At 36.3% G+C, this 20,150-nt stretch overlaps 1 protein-coding gene across 5 annotated transcripts in view; it reads left to right on the forward strand.

The window, feature by feature from the left end:
- The window catches only part of KDM4C (lysine demethylase 4C), a 308,684-nt gene extending 288,913 nt beyond the window's left edge, over positions 1-19,771 (forward strand). For all 5 annotated transcript variants that reach the window (XM_080372288.1, XM_080372287.1, XM_080372289.1 and 2 more), the window contains 3 exons: positions 10,441-10,560; positions 14,417-14,509; positions 17,277-19,771. In XM_080372288.1, the coding sequence (XP_080228414.1) occupies positions 10,441-10,560; positions 14,417-14,509; positions 17,277-17,453 (390 nt within the window). In that variant the 3' untranslated portion in view covers positions 17,454-19,771. The remainder of the gene's footprint in view (positions 1-10,440; positions 10,561-14,416; positions 14,510-17,276) is intronic.
- The last annotated feature ends 379 nt before the right edge of the window (positions 19,772-20,150 follow it).

A 20,150-nucleotide genomic window follows, 5' to 3' on the forward strand; every position in this document is an offset into this window, starting at 1 on the left:
TGGTTCTTCAGAAATTATTTCCTCCACAGGCTGGTTAAAGGGAACATTAGTTTAAAACCATAATGTGCCATTATGTAGGTGGGACTTCTTGCATGTGCAAGCTAGAAAAGGTAGCTCACTTTTGGGGGCTGTGAGTGTTGGTAGTCAGGATGTAGCTACAAGAACAAAGTCTTACTTCTTTACAAGAACTCCCTAATGACTTTCTCTGTGTCTACTGACTTTCACTGGTGCAATATATATGTGTCTACATACATCTATGTAGATGCTCAATAAGCTTCTCAGTTTCTATGTACGTTAATACTGTTGCTACTGCTTTTGAAAAAACATACTGCTTGAACAATGCATATTCAGAAACACTGGGCTAGCATGTAATTCTGGACAGTCCATTAATGTCCACCTGGATATAAAAAAATAGAAGTTTTGATCCTAGCCCTGGTAATTTCCAAAGGATGCCGTGTTTTTTTGAAAACGTATCCTACAAACCAGACATATGTAACTTTTTATCCATTGGCCTTGTCTGGCATTATAAATGACTAAACTCCTGGCTAGTTTCCAGCATCTTTTCCCGTGGTATCTCTTCTGTATGCCTTTCTTTATCTCTTCTGACAACTGTTTTCTGCTTGTCTACCTGTTCAAATCAAAACTTTAAATAGTAGTGCTCCTAGTATCTGTAAAAGATCCATTAGACTTCTGACAGACAATTATAGTTTATTGTTCAGTTTTATTATACTGGCATTTAAATCTATAAAGAATGGCTAAGGAAATTAGAACTGTTGAATTTGCACTCTTTCTGAGCAATCTGTAGATACTTTGGATGCACTCCAGTATTGCTATCACTAGCGATTTCTGAGAATGTGAAATAGAAAAGCAAGCAATGCATTTCTGAAGGTAAAAAAGGACAGATAGTATTTGGTATAAACTTAGTCAAAAAGTCCTCAGAACTAGTTGTGTGATGTGGGAAAAAAAACCCAACCTGATGAATTACAATAGGTTTAACAACATTTTTTTTTTTTAATTTCTTTACTGGAACAACATTGAGTCTCTGTGCTGAATAATGCACTACTCATGTTGGGCTGGCACAATTATTTTTGCAGCATTATAAAATTACCTGCTGTGTAGTTGAACTTGCTACTCAGCAATTTGTGTGGTGTGACCATTGACAGACAGTTCTGATACATTCTGGAATGCAAGTCTGAGAGCTGCATGATGTGCCTCTGAGGAGAAAACTTGGCTTTCTTTTCCTGGTTAGATAGATCTGTAAAAAATGTGAAGGATTTTGCATTCTTGTTCTGTAAAATACTCCAATAAATTAAATATGTATATATGTTTTGAAGAATTTGCTTCAATTTTGTGTGAGCTGAGAGATTTATTTCAACACATTCTTGTAACTGTGGATTTTTGCACTGGATTTGCAAACACTAATACACAGAGTGCTATGCTTTGCACATGCAAATCATTGCTTGCCTCTTCTGAATAGTAACACAATGAATTCTTGGTTTTAAAACTGTTTATTAAGTTAGAATTAAACTTTTTCAAAAGCAAAGACTAAGTTCTAAGGCTTCAGTGTGGAGGCTTTTATTCCATCAATTAACTCCTGAAGCTGCAAAACATCAAAAGATGCAATAGTCTGATTCTGATCTGAAACTTGTTTTACAGTACTATAACCATGTTGTTTTAAGTCAGTTACTTTCACTTTATTCCATTATGGAGAACCAAAGTGATTTTTCTGTGGCCCCTTCTTTTTCTTTGTTTCCTGTTACAATAGAAAGACAGGCAACTTGATAGATAAGCATAAAAAAATTAATATACGATAGATTAAAGGCAAATTAAAGCTTCAAATATAAGTATTATCTTTACATGGTTTCCAGTGTATAATGTCCTTTCCACTTTATAATGGAATGCTTTATGGATCCTTATCAACAATGATTTTAGATGACCTGAATGTAATGGCCCCACAGCTCAGCAGGAGAAACAAAGTGGAAGATAATCCATTACTTTGTGGGTTACGTTAAGATGGCTGACTTTGCAGTGAAGCAGGTGAGGGACAGAAATATATTTCAGTGCTTCTTGTGTTTGTTTAGTGAGTGGGTGTCCATGTCTGGGATGACAATGAGTACTGTCGTGATGAGCATGTGGAGCATAGTGAAATCCCTGGAACTGCATAGGAACCATTGAGATAAGATGGGACAGCTAGGAGCTGGGAAGGAGCATTATTTCCCCTCCCACCTTTTTTCTGAGGTAACGTGGGAAGTGTAGGATTTTCAGATCTGGTAATTTACCTTATTTGTTGTGTTTTTCAGAAGTAGATTGTTTCCAGACTTGCCATGTGTGTTGGGGTGGTGGTGGTGGAAGCATCTTCTCTGGTGCGTGTTACGTCCTGAGGCAGGGGCAGAAGCAGAACATGAGCTGTGCTTTGTACTCGTCTGACTGCAACTAATTTACCGGGAACTTTAAGCCTTTAGGACCTCACCAATATATAGGTGGGCAGGATACAAGGTAGTACTGTAGGATTCAGGGTCTCATCTGAGTTTAATGTAAGCATAAGCAAGGGTCCTCTGCTGCACTGCGGGAGCCTTGTACTTCAGTCAGGCACAGCAAGTTGAGCAGCCTGGTGTCCTTGCCAACTTCACCTTCCTACTGCTGATGCTGAGGTTTGTCCCATAAGACTATGTTCTACCCCAAATGAAGGCTGTGCCGCACCTTATTGTGGTGCCCAATACCACCCTGGACATCCTAAGCCACATTGCATTCTGGGCAATTCTGTGTTGCTTAGCATTACATATGTATTTATGTTATTAATACTTTGCTGAAAGGCAATGTGATGATTGAAATAGTATCTTTCTAAGCTGGAAGTAAAACATTTTTAGATGTATTCAGGGATACAAGATCTAATTTGTCTTCCGGTTTCCCTTTGGTGAAAGTGTATATTCTCTTTGTAAGAGAAGATTCAGTAACATTTCAAGGACAACAAATTATACATAAATTAAAAGAATTTTTATACAATGGATTCTGTGATCCAAGGCTAAATTTATTGAACTACAGTAACTATTCTGTTCATTTGGTGATTCCACTGAATTTATACCAATTCAAAACCAGAATGGCACTCCTGGGAATAAGGCCTGTTCTTTCAAATGCTAATGCACTGTGTAAATTGCTGTTCCTGTTTGGATAAAATTCTGACTGTGGCAAATTAGCTACCGCTCTCCTTTTCATTCAGATTGTCTTGGAACATATGAAACCTAATTCTGTGTTTCTAAAAATTTGCATTAACTGTTGTATACTGTCAGTTCCCAAAAGGAAAGCACAGTTTGACAGTCTGTTGAGATCAACGGTTGTTTCAGAAAGTTTCCACAATTTGTTTCTCTGCTTCCACTTTAATGGTGTCGGTGGATATATTGACTGTTTGAAGCTGTGGTGTTCTATTTGTTGGTATGACAAGCTTTTCTGAATTGGAGGTGTTGTAAATTACATTAGTTGTGCTCCTTATAAAGCAGTCACTCGTGGGTATGACCGTGGAAGCGTAGTCACTAGCATTCACGTTGAAAGTTAATGTTAGCTGAAGTAACCAGGCAGGGAAGATGACTCGCATTCAACACCTTTGCAAGATGGCTTGGGGGATGCTGAAGCTCTGTGCCCAGGGCTCCTCAGAGGTACCCTTCAGTCCTGCTGTTCCTGCTCCGCTGCTGGGTCTGCACAGTCAGAGCTGGCTTCCTGGCTGCCTGGTCAACCTGCATTTGGTTCTGCACTGGTTTCTGTCGGTACAGATAGCACTGTCTCACGGTTGGTACCCTAGCAGCAATCAAGCAGGGTAGTAAATTTAACTCAGGTCCTAATTTAAAGGGAAAATTTAGAAATGGCTGCTGCAGTTCAACTAGAATCAGCGAGGGGACTATTTCTGTGCAAAAGCCTGATAATCAGGCCTGGATTTTTTCTACTTTTTCATGTTCTGAATCTGGGGACTAGAAACCCACTTGGAATCTTATCACAGAAAATCTGGTTTCTCCAAAATAAGAGGATAGAATTTGGTTCTATTGTTTTGGAAACCATGCATGAATTCTAAGTTATTTTTCAGAAACCATGGATTTTCTAGGATAAAGGCCCAAATGATTCTATGACATGGCTTTCTCCATGCAAATTGTGGTCAGGCAGATGAATACTTAAGGTTAGAGCTGTTTGTATGGATTTAAAGAATGCAGAAGGTGACAGAAAATGGACAGTTTCTATTTTACAGATTAACAATACGTATAAATTTACAAACACAAGATGATTAATAGCAAAAAATACATAGATAGGCAGAATAGGAAGGCCAAGATTATTGCAATTACAGAGTTTTTCAGCTCTAGTTCATTTTTTTGGTATCTGCTTCTCTTTGATCTTTGAAACCTCAGGGCTAGATTATCAGCTTTCAGTCTGCTAGGAGGAGGATTATAATATTGTGCCATGGCCCCTGTGCATCAGGGATGGAACAACATGGGAGGTATCTGTATCGCCAGACACATTGCAGGGCTGAAGCAAGGGTGCTGCTTACCTCTGCCTTTTGCCATTCCTTCTTGCCAAGTTGCATGACAACAACGTAGTGGGATTCACAAGAACCCTCTGATACAGAAATCTGCAGCAGCGCAATGAAATGGATTCTTACACAGTCCTCCTGCAAGACTGCTGTTGATTGTTGAAGTATATCTTCCTGGAGGGTTTTGATGTTGTATGGTACAGAAATAATGAGTGCAAAGGATGAAAAATATGTTCAGATAACCTAATTGTTAGAAATACTAGTTCTGAGCTAACATTTAAACTGTATTTAAATTCATAACAATCCCAGGAAGAATAATGCTGTTCAGGTTCTGTGTATATTATACTATTCCTGTACTACTAGTAAAATAATTTTATTCTGTCACTTTGTTACAGAGCCAAACAGCAAAAATAGGATTAGAAGTGTGTGCCGCCTCACAAAATCTGGTACAAGAGCCACACTTAAGCACTTTAGCCCTATACTGTCAATTATACCACTAGTGGTGTTTAATGAGAATTTGAATAAACAATGAGTCATTTTGTGCTTTGTGTTTTGTGTTTACAAACCTCAGGTTTGTAAAACAGTGCAGCTATAAGGGGAAAATTTATGCTTATGGATGGGTTAGTGCTGAGTAAGAGTAAACTTCAAGAGCGAGCCACTTGCAGACAATATTCCTACTTAAAACTGTATACTATACATCGATTTCCTTCAATATCTTTCCAAGTGTTTGGCCTTATTTTCTTATACCTGGAAAAATAAATCTCAATCTTCTTTTGTATTGTTATATAGAGGTACATATGAGGTATATATGAATGTTTTAAGGCTACGCTCAGGGAAAATGGGTCTCCAGTGTTATTCATCAGCTTTAGAGGAGGTTCTTCAGATTGTTACTTAAGGATGCCAAATGGTTTTTACCTCACAATTTTCCTCCTCTTCCCTATTAAGACCACTGTACAAGCACAGCTGTGGGAGCTGAGTTTAGTAATCTCCCACAGGAAATATTCTGATCTGATCAAAATGAAGGTTGATTTTCTTTATCCTAATATGAGGAGTTCCACAGAATGCTCATGCAAATGTATGAGTGGGAGGCAAAAGCAACTTTTAAAGCAGAACATATTGGTCTAAGTTAGCAAGTGTGGGATTGTATCAGGGACCTTCATCATCATCTCAACTCCTCTATCCTCTCTTGAGTCAGGGTAGGATCACATCATCAAAACAGTTAACAAGAGCCAGGTGATCTGATGAAGTTGCTGATTTGAATAGACAAGTATTGACATTTTTGTATTCAAATATGATTGTTTTCTAGCAACTGTTTTAAATTTTTGACTACTATTGGGTTTATAGCGCCTCTAAAAGATGCTGTAGGAGCCACATATTCCTTATTTCAGACAAATTATTGAGATACAATGACCAGTGTTATTGCTATGATATTAAAGACAATATTAATCTTTATGACCATTACAGTAAGTTAAAGGAGTTAATTGATCCCTTCTTCAGCAATCATATTACACATGCACCAAAGACTGAATCAGATTTGGAAAGGTATTATTCCATTTAAGCTCCTGAAAGGTGAAACATTGAGCTATAAGCTCACTGTTGAAAGGCAGAACATTGTACAAGCTAATGAAAAATTTTCCCTGCTGCTAGATTCAAAAGGAGTGAAGTGGTGGGGGTTTTGTGTGTTCAGAGTATTCAGAAATGTTTTTGAGAGCTTTTTGCTTTTCATGTATTGAACTTGAAAATACTTTTTTCAAAGTGTTATTAAATAATGTATTTCAGTCTCTAGGTCTTTTTTGTTCAACTGCTGCCTTCCTCACTGGGTAAAAATCCCTGAAACGTAAAACTTTTTCATTAAATACTCACATATTCTACCTTGGCCATGCCAATATTTTCCTTTCTAAGATTTCCTCCCTATCTAGCTTTCTGTCAGACTAGAGGCCCTGTAAATTAACATGGGCTGATATTTGTAGTCACAGAATAATTTCATCCTTTCCCACTACCATCTTGACATGAAAGGACTACAGTATCCTTTTAGCGAGTGCCTCAAGGTATGAGCCAATTTTGCTCTGTTGACTTCAAGAATTGTACTGCAGAGTTTTCGGTTTCCTCTGAATTCATTAGCGTTATTTGTTTTACATTGTGGCTCCTTTGGATCAAGCCTAGAAGTCAAATGCTCTTATATTATTATCATTTTGAAAATAATTGTTGAATTTGAAATAGCTGAGTTTAATACCATAATTGCCAGGTGAAACATTGTCAAAATAAAATTGTAGGAATCCAAGGAACATCTGTTTCTGACAGTTTTGGAGAATATTCTCAAAAGTTTGTAAGTTCATCTTAGACCAGAATATCTATAATTTTTAAGCTTAGTTTAGGAAAGCATTTGAATGTATATTTAAAAAAAAATTAAAAAAATTAAGGTATTTTCTTCAGGTGTCAGTGACTGTATTCAGATTATGGGCATCTTGCAACATTTCAGAGTTCCTGGATTCAAACGCATGCTTCAGGTGCAGACTTCCCTTTTATTCTTAGTGTGGCTTCACATTTATTCCTAGTCTGTCTCAACCCTGCCACTGTAACTGAATTTGTTACTTGCAAATGCATTGTCCAGCCTTAATGAACCAAAGTATTGCTCAACCTCTGTGTAAACCCAAAGGAATATTATAAAAGAAAAATAGCAAAAAAAGTCTACTTTACCTGTAGTACTGTACACAAGAATTCCTTAGTGACAGCATAGGACAAACCCAGAATTTCAACATATTTTTCCAACATCTATTGTGAATGGATTGCTTACTATTTTAGTTCAATGCATATTCAATGCAACCCCAAAATGTATATTGTTTAAACCAGAAAACAGCACCTGTAATAAACAAAAAACAAAAAAAAGTTTTAATATTATTTTTACAGGGTTTTGCTCATAAAAAACCTTTTTGAATGTCTGTAAACCTAGCACTGGTGAAACCATATCTGGAGTGCTGTGTCTGGTTATGGGCTCACCTGTACAAGAAGGACATGGACATATGTAAGGAGCAAATACAGTGAAGGGATATGAAAGTGATGGAGGGACTGTCATAGGAAGGGAGGCTGACAGAGCTCGGACTGTTCAACCTAGAAAATAGTAGACTCAGGGAGATCTAATCCAAGTGTACTAATAACTGGTGGAGAAAGTAAAGAAGATAGAGCCATGCAGTTCTCAGTGGTGCAGAGTGACAAGGATGAAAGACAACAGGTGCCAACTGAAATAAAGGAAATTCTTTAACGTGGAAATTTTCTTCACTTTAGAAAAGACTTTTTCACTGTGAGGGTTTTTGAATGCTGGACTAATTACCCAGGGAGGTGGTGAAATGTTTATCCTTGGAGATACTGAAACCTAACTGATAATGTCCTTGAGCAAACTTCTGTAACTGATGGTGCTTGGAGCTGTGGCTCTGAGCTATGAAGCAACTCGAATACGAAACTGGACACTTGTGTGAATAGGCTTTTTAGTGCAGATAGGCACGATTTTGTCCATTTTTGTGAAGAAGAAAATATACTGTGTGATTGTATGGGAAATGTACATGGTTTACAAGCTGAATGTAGATTGAGGCCACAGTGTATGTTATTTACAGCTGTTGTATGGGAATGTTGAGGGATTGCCATGTCTTGATCTCTGACTTTTCATTATATGCCATAAAAGTGAGGATGCATTTTTGCAATTTTGTTAGTCTAAGAAATGGGTCTAATCATTCCCCAGACAAAAATAGTGATAATTATTTTTGCAGTAAAAAAAGGAATCTCTAAAATGGTTATGTAACATGAGAATAAAAGGTATGAGCTCTGATGGAAACTAGCAAAAACTTTTTAGTACAGGTTTCCCAAACATTGTTCCGTAGACTAAGACATTGTGGTGATACATGAAGAATGGGATTGTTATTTGTCTAGTTATTTGCAAGAGAACTCTAATTTTCCATATGAGCAATTCAATTAGCTATCATAGAGAAGCTGTGAGATTTTTTGCTTCTGCAAGGTGCAAAGGGAGCAATTCATGCTGGGCTTTTGTTCTTGGAAAATTAATGTTTGGCTTTACATTGTTGATAGATTGTTTGTTTTCAGGAAATTTGCTATCTTCCATGATGCATTTTAAAAGTTTTGTTTAAGACACTTAGCCAAGACTCCTTTTTGCACTTTAGCAGTAAATAGATAGAGGAAGAAGTATGACGATGACAATAACCATCTTGACAGTCATCACTGAGGAAAGAGCATTAAAAATATAGTCTCATTTAATTTATAATCAGAATTATGATAGTATTTAGCATTCCCTGTCCCCTGAGAAGTCATAAATATTCCACTGCTGGAAAATCGGCAGCAGCCATCTATTTCCCATTTCCCCTTTCCCCTTGCCTCTTCTGGAAACACTGGGAAGGGTAATACAGTAATGCCACCTACTACCTCAAATACATGGTGAAGTTGAAAAATTGCGTCTTTCTGTGTCTTTCACAGCAACCTTTGCCAAGCAAACATGCGGAGCATATTTTAGAGCTGTCCCCTTGGCCCAATACTTGAGGGATGACAGACAGTGTTGTCATGCAGGAAGGTGTTTTTCTGTGAAAATCCAGCTTTTCACATCTTTTTTCATGTGTTGAATCAAATTCATGGATTAAGATACACATGATTAAAAACAGTTTGTAAAGCCTGGATTTGGCTAGCATGATATTATAACAAGATAATGTCCCAGTAAGGATCAGTGTGGTGCATTTTTGCTCCAACTTTTTGAGTTCTTTGTCATGATGATTGTTTGATTGTTGCCCCCTGCTGGAAGTGAAATGTTGAACTCAAAATTACAGTATTTTTGTAAATTATTCTGTGTAAATTTGAGACTTTGAAAATGGTAATGGTAGTGCAGCAACCTAAGATCATACCAGGTCTTGCAGGACCTTGTCACCGGGTCCTTGGCTTTGTTTTTTCTCTGTCTAGGCCTCTTTCTGTTTTGTCAGTCTAGGCCTCTTTCTTAGCTGTGAGCTCCGGTAACATGGTCACTGGGTAAGTCCTCTCACACCTAGAAGAATACCACTAAATTACTGCTAATTTACGTGATGAGTCTTGTGATGCAGTTGGTACAAAGTATAGATGCCTTTGTTAGTGTGTGTGTGTTCGGCAGAGAGAGCTTCCTAGGAACTGGTGAGTGCAGACCTGACACAATCCTCTTCTAGTCCTTTGTGTCTTTCCATATGTGGACAGCTGTTACAGGCGTGTGGCCAGTGTGCTCTGCAAATGAGTCATTTAGGTCATACTGAGTGTATGGGGCAAAAGAAATCATAACAAGAGTGTGTTGCAATTAGCGCAGACTGTGCTGCTCTGACATACTCAACAAGTCAGGCACAAGATTTGGCCAAAATACAGGAAACAAAACACTTCATATCTTCTGGAAAAAATAAATAATATCTACCTAATTCTTTTTTGTAAGTGTTTGGACTCTTTAAGTGTTTCTCCATAAGCTGAGCAAAGAACTTATTGGCATTCTCACCATTTATAGTTTGAGATCCACTGGGGTGTGTTTCAGTCAGCAAAGTCAGCATGCAGCAAAGATGTGCTGTGGTTAACAAAACATGGGTTACTTGAATATGTAAACCATTAGTGATCTTTATTTTCAATGTGTGATGGAAATTAATTTTAGGGGAAATGTGTCACATTTGCTGGTAGCTATCTGATTTATGCATATGTTGTCATGCCAATGCAGCATCAAGCTGTAAAGAAAGTCTTTCTTTGGTCAGTATTTCATTTTCATAAAGGCTAACAGTATCTTCTGTTAGCCCATTAGCAGGATTATAAAACTTGAAGCACACATGGTAATAAATCTCCTCCAATTATCAAGCTGTAAAAAGCAGCTTACTGGTAATTTCAGTGTAGTGGCTTACTCACTGATATGAGAATCCGTCTTTCTTTGTAAATAGAGCAGAGATTGCCTAAGGCTGGGCCCACCTGCAGAAGGAGAGGTCGTCCAGGTCAAATGGCCTGATGGGAAACTGTACAGTGCAAAGTATCTGGGAACAAACACAGCTCACATGTATCAGGTGAGTATCTGTATTTATTACTGTGTGCCTATTTTTCATATGTCTTTATTGCAAATTACTTATTTAGCTGTAGCATTGGAGTGGCCAGCCTCACCTTCGAAGCTGCAAAAGGCTGGAGTTCAGACTTTTATTTTAGCTGCTAATGGATTTAAACTAATAAATAAATCTGACTAAACCATTAACAAGTGCTGTCACTCTTTGGGAGTTGAAGTTTCACCTGTTCCTATGAAATCAAGAAAATGGCTTATTTAATAAGAACTCAGGTGAACTGGTGGAACATTAAGATTGAAAGATAACATTTGTTATTTTCTCCAGGTTATTTACTTTTATTTGTTGTCAGGTAATTATACAATTAATGATACAAAGTTAAGTATTGGTGTGTGACTACAATGAGCCTTAGGCGTTTCATAAAAGGATGGAAGGGAGGATAGTAAAAAGAAAAGCATAAACAGCTCCACTTTGATTTGTCTGAGGCACTTTTGAATTAATTAAAACGTAATCTAAGGAACATTTTATCCTTAGCAAAGTCAAAAGGGAACTGAAGACTGAAGGCAAGGCTAAAAGGCTGACTTCTGATTTCAGAGACACAATAGTTGTTTTTTTATGTGCTTGCCTTTGAAAAAAATCAGTCAGCAGTTTGAATGGTAGAAACTGCAATAAAACAATCACAATAATAATAGCACTTCTGAAAGAATGAGAATCTAGGTACATTTCATTTATATATATATAATCATTTTCACTTGTGTAACTCTCTTCATCTGAGGGCTTCACATTACTCTACAAAAATGGCAAATTTACTATTATATCTGTAGATAAATTAAGGCACAGGGAGGCTAAATGACTTGCTGCATTGACCTTCTCACTTTGCCAATGACTTGAAATCGAGCTAAAGTCCTCAAATGCCTGATCCCTTGAGCTAGTCTCTAAATCTTACCTCTTCCCTTATATTTAGCAGCTGTATTATGTTGTGAAGGTGAAAAGTTCTTTATAAAATATAAAGATTATTGTTCTATAGTAACATTAATCTTCAAATCATTTAATCTTCTGAACAGCTGGTCTTCTGAGGAATACTGTGAGGAAGATTAGATGAATGTTGTTATCTTTCATGTCTGAAGGGGTCTGACATAGTCAAAACAAACTTCTTGGTCTTATTTTAGACCTCTTGAACAACGTGATGAAACCAGTTTAGTTTAAGGAAAATGGATTAGCAAGCCCAGGTTCAGTGAGGTTTGGAGTTCCTTGGAGCATAGCAATCATAGGAGATTACTGTAAACTCCCTTGTAACAGCCCCTATCATGGTGAAATAGCAAAGATTAAAGATTAGAGGGAGTCCAGATTGCACTACATAGGACTTTGGAGACAAGTATTTCAATCTGTAGGGAGGGACAGGAGGCTGCCACAACGTGGCCACAGGTTACAGTCTATGACATGGAAGGTGCAAGGTTAACTTCAAGACACATTAGTAGTTCTTCCTCTGGTCTTTCTACACAGCCTGTCTGAAAGCTCCTAGGACCCATAAATACACATACTCCATTCTTCGTCTGGATTGTGAGATCTCTTGCACCTTTGAGATTCTCTTACCAAGTCTTTTGTATGATCTCTTAGACAGTATGACAAAATGATAGACTGCAAAGGACTCTCTGGAACTAGTGTTTTGATCTAATAAGGGAAATCTGTTCTACTTGGATAGATCTGTGAGTTGTCCTCATGTTCATGAGACATTTGTACCAAATGTGACAGTACTTGTGCATGCAGGATCTATATGTGACACAATGCACCAGAATCTGTATCATCCATTTTGTCATCCAAGCATCCTACACAATCCCAGAGCAAAGTAATACATGCCAAATGAAGCAGGTATTCAAGTGGAATTGTTAATGTGATCTGCTTTTGATTTTTTGATCATTTTTTATATTGGCATTCACTATTTTGAGTTGCACTTAAGATTCTGAAATTATTCATTCTCTCTTAATTACTTTCTAACAATTCCAGCTGACCCTTTAATTTATGATGTCCTGATAAAAGAAAATCTTACGGAGGGAACAACATACTACGCAGACACAGCAGCAGAAGTCCAAATAAAATACCTTGTTGGATAAAATTGATTATTTGAAATATAGTATCTGCAGTCTGAATTAAATTGGAGCTATTAGAGATGGTGGGTTTATATTTTGCATGAATCATGATAGTACTGAAAGTCTTAGAGGAGCTCTTGCTGTGTTTTTCTTTAATGGTAGGCAAATTTGTTTCCAGTACGGTATGCTGAATTACAGCGGAAGAACTTGCAGTTACTCTTCATAGTAAACATTCAATTATTTTGTACTGCAAGCCTACCAGAGTCTACCAGATGAAGCAGTTGCTTCCTCCTGCTCACTACCAGTAAAAACATTGCCCATTCAGGAGTTCGTTTTCTGATCGTGTGGAGCTGGCAGAGTACATTTCCTGCCCAGTTCTTTCACCAGTGATGCAAAAAACATTACCAACTGTATTATGCAATAGTATAGTATCAAATGTATTGTGCAGTAAGAAGCAGGAATAGCAGAGAGGCTGCTCCTGCATCTTGCTGAAAAATACCTAAAATTGCCATCATTTTATTAAATAATCTTAAGTCAAACTGATCTTTAAGTTTCTCTGACATTTGACTAACAGACTAAGTTTATAGGGTTAGTTACAGGAACAGAGAGGAGCAAGGATGACTTTTGTGACTTCGTTATTTATCTGTGCTCTGTGGATTTTAAGTGTGTTCCAGATTTATGCATCCTTGTTAACTGCTGTAAAAAAATTGGTTTTGAAGATGTTCATAGATCTGTACCCTGGCTTTTGAGACTGGATACAGTGTATTGGATTTTTCAGCTGTGCACAATGAATCTGACATACTCCATTGTGACAAGGTTTTCATTTGAACCTACAAAACCCTATCTATTTACAAGTTCAAATATATGATTTTTCAGTTTTATCTATAAAAATACTTTTGGTAAATTAGTGTTTTCCTATGTTTTTATTTGGGCTTATTCTTCCAGCCTAGGTTTGTTGTCATTCATATAGTCTCATTAATTCACCTAAGAATGTAGAATGGGACTTCTTTTAACTTTATCCCAAACTTTAAAGTGCAGTTTCTTTGGGAACTAAAGCTGCAGTCATAGATAATAGCTGAAATTCAAAATTGTTAAATGGAGTATTAAAAATAATAAATCAGCACCTACTGAAAAAGCTTAAATGCTTCCAAGTCTCAGCATTTTAACATTCCCTACACCTAGTTACATTTCCTTTCTCATTTTCTGCTAACGGGGTTCATGTTGGATTAAATCTAAACCTAAGCATGATAAAGCTTTTCATCTTCTGAACAGAGCATTTTAAAGAAATTCCATCAGATTCAATAAAATTCTGTTAACTGGTATTTCCTTAGTTGTCACTCATACTTTCTTTCTTTTGACAGGGTCTTCCTCAACCTTGAATCACAGGATGTTAAAATTAATTCTTTATTTATTAGAAGCAAGTAAAAAAATGAGAGGCAAATAAAAGACATTTTAATTTGTCATTCCTACAAAATGATGTCAGTGTTGTTACTGCTCAGCATTCCTAATCTAATAAATTTTACTTTATTTTATATGTGTCAGTGTAGATTTTGAAGTCTTTTTGGTTAAATATTATTTTCAACTTCTTATGTGTTGCATTTCTGAAGAAATACAATTTTTTTGTGTTTTATCCTAATTTCACCTTCCTTAAATGAACAGCAAAATATTTGTGTATAAATCATCTGTGTTTGTACATATATTTTTGTCTGGAGACATTCCCAGAAACATCCTGCAAGAGTTAAATTACAATTTTATTTTTAAATACCTATTTTTTCAATTAGGTTGAGTTTGAAGATGGTTCTGAAATAGTAATGAAGAGAGAAGAGATCTATACACTAGATGAAGAGCTTCCTAAGAGAGTAAAAGCACGATATGTAAGTATTTTCTGATGATAACTTTATAATATAGATATGCTCAAAGTGCCAATAATAGTGTCCTTGGCTTTATTCTGTATTTTCAGTTAAAATCAGCTAAATGTTTTGTGAAGCCTGGAAACTGGCTAAATCAGCATAAAAATTAGTGCAAGCATCCATTTGCTAGTGAAAATGGTTAGTTGTTCTTCCAGTACAGGCAAATGCTGTTGTCAAACATAATTCTTCTCTCCTAGATGGGACAGCTTGGTTGATCATCTGTCAAATCATGAATTGTTAACTTAGTAAATATTTAAATTGACATTCTGTTATTTTAGTATACTTATAACATGTGTATACTTTTTACAAAACTTTCCAAGTTCTCAGAGCTTTGTGATTTTTAAAGCATTAAATTTAATAAAGATGCAATTAACTTTTTCTTAGAAACAAAGTGCCTAATCAGAACTCATTAATGTCACCGGCAGGACTTATCAGCATTTCAATGGTCTTTGGTTTAAAACCAAATCTTTGGTGTATTTTTTGTTTCCTGCAGTTTCAAATACCCACCAAGCAGCTAATCATTTATGTGTATGCCATGTGGAAAAGTGTTGAGGTTCATAAAGAATGTAACACTTAAATCTTGAAAAGGGAAAGTTCTACCATGCAATTGTGGGAGGAGACAAGATGATTGCTGTTACCTCTGTTTGTCATTAATGCTAAATACTGTGCAATTCATTCCATTACTAAGTCTTCTTAGAAGAGCACTATGTTGTTCTCATGTCCATGTTCCATTTTAGAGCTGTTCGTTTAAAACTGCATTGCAAGACAAATGTTAGCTTTCCTAACATGTAAAACCAAAGCATGAAAATGCAAATCTCTTGTCATAATTGAGAACAAGGAATATTTCACTGTTGTGAATAAAAAATTTCCTCTTGAAGAATCATTCAGTGAAGCTTTGAAAGGGAGCACAGTATACAGTATGTTTTTCATTACTGCAGGGAGGTGGGCTCATACGCAATACCTGTTCACACATCCATTATGTGACATTAATTAGCTGATTCTTCAAAGATGGGTGCAAGTTGTAGGGGAATGATGTGTAAAGATTCTTCAGGTACATCAGCTTATATGACTTTGGTAGACTGACAGCATTTCACGGTGAGGTAGTTGAAGAAGGTTTCAGTCCAACTTCTCCTTTTCTATGCTTTTTGCCACATGAAGCTGCCATCATTGTTATTATCATCATTTCCTTTCATCCAGTTCTCAGCAGCCAACCCCAACATGGATACTGTATTTTTCAAAAGCTAGCAGTGTGCCAAAGGACAGGATTGACGTCATGTATGAAAGAGGTGGTAAAGCTGGGAAAGAGAGACAGAGAAATGTGGGGCTGTTAGCCTGCCAAGAGGGTGTTAACCAGCAGGGTGCTCTGTTTTACTGAAGGAATAGAATAGGATTAGAGCAGCTCTTTTTAATGGAAGGTATTAATATAATCAGATATTCTTGGCTAAGATGCTTTTTTGTCAATGTATTTGGGATAAGTGCACTCATTTTTTGGCGTCCTGACCATCTAGGGTTAAGATAATTGTCTTGGAAAACATGAAATAAACCATCTGGTTATATTCAATGAGATTTTTTCTTAAAAACATTCCATTACCAATTCTTATTTTAAAGACTATGTGTAAAAAGCATTTATAATTAACTGCATCTTCCGTAGAATGTAAACTGTAATTGTATGTAAGGATGTAATGTAAACTGTAGAATGTAAAGTGTTGCATTTCCCTAAGGTTAACAATGCAAAGATAGTTGGGTTAATACTACTTCTAAAACTTGAATTTTTGTAGATCAATAATTATTTTTTTCTTATTTGACACATATTAACTTCATAGGGTAGTTAAGTACAGGTTAAAGACATCAAATGTGGTTGACTATATAAAATAAAACCACAGCCTGCGCTCAGACCTTTCCATTATTTTCTACTATTGCCTCAAATTCTATAAATGTGTACCTTAGTTCTCAAGTTATGTCCAACATCTCCATGTGAACCTCAAGCTGAAGACTGTGCAGTTAAAGACAGCTTATGGCAGTGTTTCCATCTCTTGAAATAAATGACACCAATTCCTTCTAATTGATTCTTTTCTTAATCCTGGGAATTTTACCGTGACTACAGTAGTGGAAGTTCATCCAAAAATTTCTGCCACTGCTTTTTTTGAAATGGTTTGCTGTTTGCTGTCCTGCTGCTTTATTTCAGTTGATTCACAACTGTTTTAAGTTTGCTGACAAACAACTGAACTTGTGACTCTGATTCTTCACAAATGAGGCAGTGTGCAGGTTTCTTTTCAGAGATCCATGTTGTAGTACCTTGCATTTAAAACTTTTCTGAATAACACAGAGTAGTGGGTAATGTTTGGTACTGCTAGGATCAAACCTGCCCAACAATTGAATCAATTACATGTTGCTGTTTTTCACCTGGAATCAGAGTGTGACCTCTGGATAAAATGAAAACTAGCAACTGGTGTTAGTCATGTGTTTCTAAAGAATACTATGGACCTAAAGAATTAAATGAGTAGTACATGCAAAATATGGAATACTAAGAATTATATTTTAAATGATCATGCAATATATATATTTAATATTTAGACACTTTCCTGAAAACAGTTTTAATTGCATAATCAGTAATGTAGGTAACTTGATACCATCTAGTGAAATAGATCTGTGTTTCCATATAACTTGCCTAAAATATGCCAGAATATGATGGCCTGTATGAAGCTGTATGTATAATTAATGTCTGTTTTAGTCTACAGCCTCTGTCATGAGATTTGAAGACACATTTTGTGGAGCAGATACTATCTTGGGAGAGAAGAAGAGGCAGAGAGTATTGAGTTCCCGCTTTAAGAATGAATATGTGGATGATCCAGGATACCGCACCTTCTTAAAAAGCTCATTCCAGAAGAAATACCAGGAAGGGCTATAAAGGAAGCAAGAGATGGAGGGGGATGTTGATAAAAAAGCATGCAGGATTATTTGCAATTGGTTTTGGTTTAATTGAACACTCACTTTTACAAAGAACTAATCCATACACCGACCTCATAAACTGAAGTACTTGAGTTCTGATTTCTCCAGTTAATGTACTAAAGATTTTGTAATGTTTTGCAATATGAAACTAAGGGGGAAACAAATGAGGGTAAGAGGGATTACACAGTGATATGCTGAACAAAACTTTCAGTCTTGCTTGCGTTGAAATAAGTGGTAAAATGCCCTTTGTATTATGAGAGAAGATTCACATTCAGAAGGGGAATCTTAGTGAACAGAGATAATCTCAGTGACTCATTTTTTTTCTGCAGACAGGAAAGGTTGTTAAGTTTAATAATTGTTAAGTTCAATAATAGCAGTTTTTATAAAACATTTTTAAAAGAGGTGCAAATATGTACAGTATTAAACAAAAGCTGTACTTAAATTTGTGCAGTGCTTTTACATTTTTATGTCACTGCTGCTTTCAATAGGGTTTGATGTGGACTCAACTGTTGACTTAGGTATTTTTTGCATTTTAAGAGCGATACCTTCTGTGCAGCAAAGGTATTTTGTATATTTAGAGGGACAGATTTTGGCAGTTATTTATAAACAAGGTTTTCAAAAGATCTATTAAAAATACCTATTTGTAAAATACAATTTCCTTTCATTATGTGTAAAAAAAAATAGAGTTTAAATATATATGCTTAATAGCCTAGTTTTGAATGAATATATTATGGTCTTCCTGTTAAAATAATATTCTATCAATGTAACAATGTTTTAAAACAAACAAACAAACGAACAAACAAACAAACAAACAAGTACTGTCCTTTTACTAGCAGCATTTTCTCTGTTGATGTGATTTTCAATCCTATTATTTTATACCTATAGAAATCAAGAAACCTCACTTTATGCAATACGCATGTAGTTTCCTGAACACAACAGAATATACATACAGACACTCAGATGGCTTGGTGTTAAAATGCGAACCTGATAAAGACCATACTTTCATTTCTTGTCTTTCTATTTCCCTTCAGTCTTTGGGATCCTGACCTTTTTGGATGTTTCACAGAAAGAAGAAAGCCTGAATTTGTCTGAACACTTAGGTATGTGAAACTAGGCGGGAGCTTTATCAAAATGACATCATCAGTTTCTTCTAAATTGGACCATCAGCAGGATTTCTGACTGTCTGCCACAGGAAAAAGAACCCTCTCAAAATCCAATCTAAATCTGAGCACTGCTGTTTCCAGGGTTCTGCTTGCAGAAAAACCTGAGTATATGGACCCAGATAATTTTTTGTGAGAAGCCCTGTCCTTTATATGCTGAAACACACAGATCTTTGTTTCACTGTAGCCCTGGCATGATTATTCTTATTTTTTTTTGAACGGACTGTGAAATCTTTTCATTTACTATGTGTCACCTCAATTGGCAATTTTTCTGTTTTGCATTAACTATCTTTTCTTGTACCATGAAATCACTCAGAATCCCTTTAGTGTAAGAAACTGCTTAGCTGTGACAATTGGAATGTATTTCTAATTGACAATACTTTCTCTAGAGGTAGTGGGTTGTACTGGGTACTGCCTAGCATATTTCAGAATATCAGCGCTCTTTCTGCTATTGTAAAGGAAAAATAAAAACTAATGATGTATTTGCAAAATGCAAGATTCCTGTTGCCTTCTAGAGTTGAATGCAGTTGATAACCTATTTATTGATGCTTAGTTTCAGAACTATGTTGTAGCATAAGGGTGCTTTTGTGATCCACCATGAAGGTTTAAAACAGCTATGACGTTATTAATTAGCTAAATACATATACATATATTTTGTAATTAAAGAGATGATGCTATGTGGTATTACAGAGGCTAGAGATTGAATGTATGTTCTTGGATCAGTTAAGACACTGTGAATAAACTGTCTCTTCTCTATAAAATGAATCCAGCATCTTTCTTTTCAAGTTCCTTGAAATTTGCTGATTAAAGTGCTGCAAAATTTTTTTACAACATTTATGCAAAAAACATTAGTTGGCTTGCTTCCCCTTCTACATTTCATCAAAAAAAAAATCTTTACTGTGGAAGTTTCAGAAGGCTTTGTAATGATTTCTAACTTTTGTAAGGTGCTATAAAATACCTGCTGTGTAAAAGAAAAGCGTAGTCATTGTCACGATTGCAGTTTTGTGCCTCCTGTCTGAAGACCTCATGGCCCTTGCAAACTGGATTGGCTAGACAACTGGCATAGAAAGAGCTTTCCTGTTTCTTTAGAACTCCTGAAAAGCCACATTTTTCAGTTCCTTGTGATATGGATTGATTGATTGACACATTGATATGGACCTTTCAGGCATGTGAGAGAGCAGATTCACATGCAGTGGTGGGTGTGCCATGGGCTGGGGAAGCAGGAGCTTGCCACTGTCTGAATTGGGTGGGTGAGCACCAAAAAAGGGTTGGTTGCTGTCTGTGTAACCAGTTCTCAATAGCCACATTCTTGCTTCCATAAACCTTTTATGTGTTATTTTTGTCCTGGTGTAAGGGCCAGATATGTCTTTTCTGATGAAAAAACATGGTGGTATTCATGACCATTTCACTTAGACTGTCTATGTGAGGAAAAGCAAAGTAAGTAGGAAGACAGAAGTGTTACCTAAATGGGCTAACTGAATCAGTGGTGTTTTTTC

This window comes from Falco punctatus (assembly GCF_963210335.1).
Source record: "Falco punctatus genome assembly, chromosome: Z".
NCBI lineage: Eukaryota > Metazoa > Chordata > Aves > Falconiformes > Falconidae > Falco > Falco punctatus.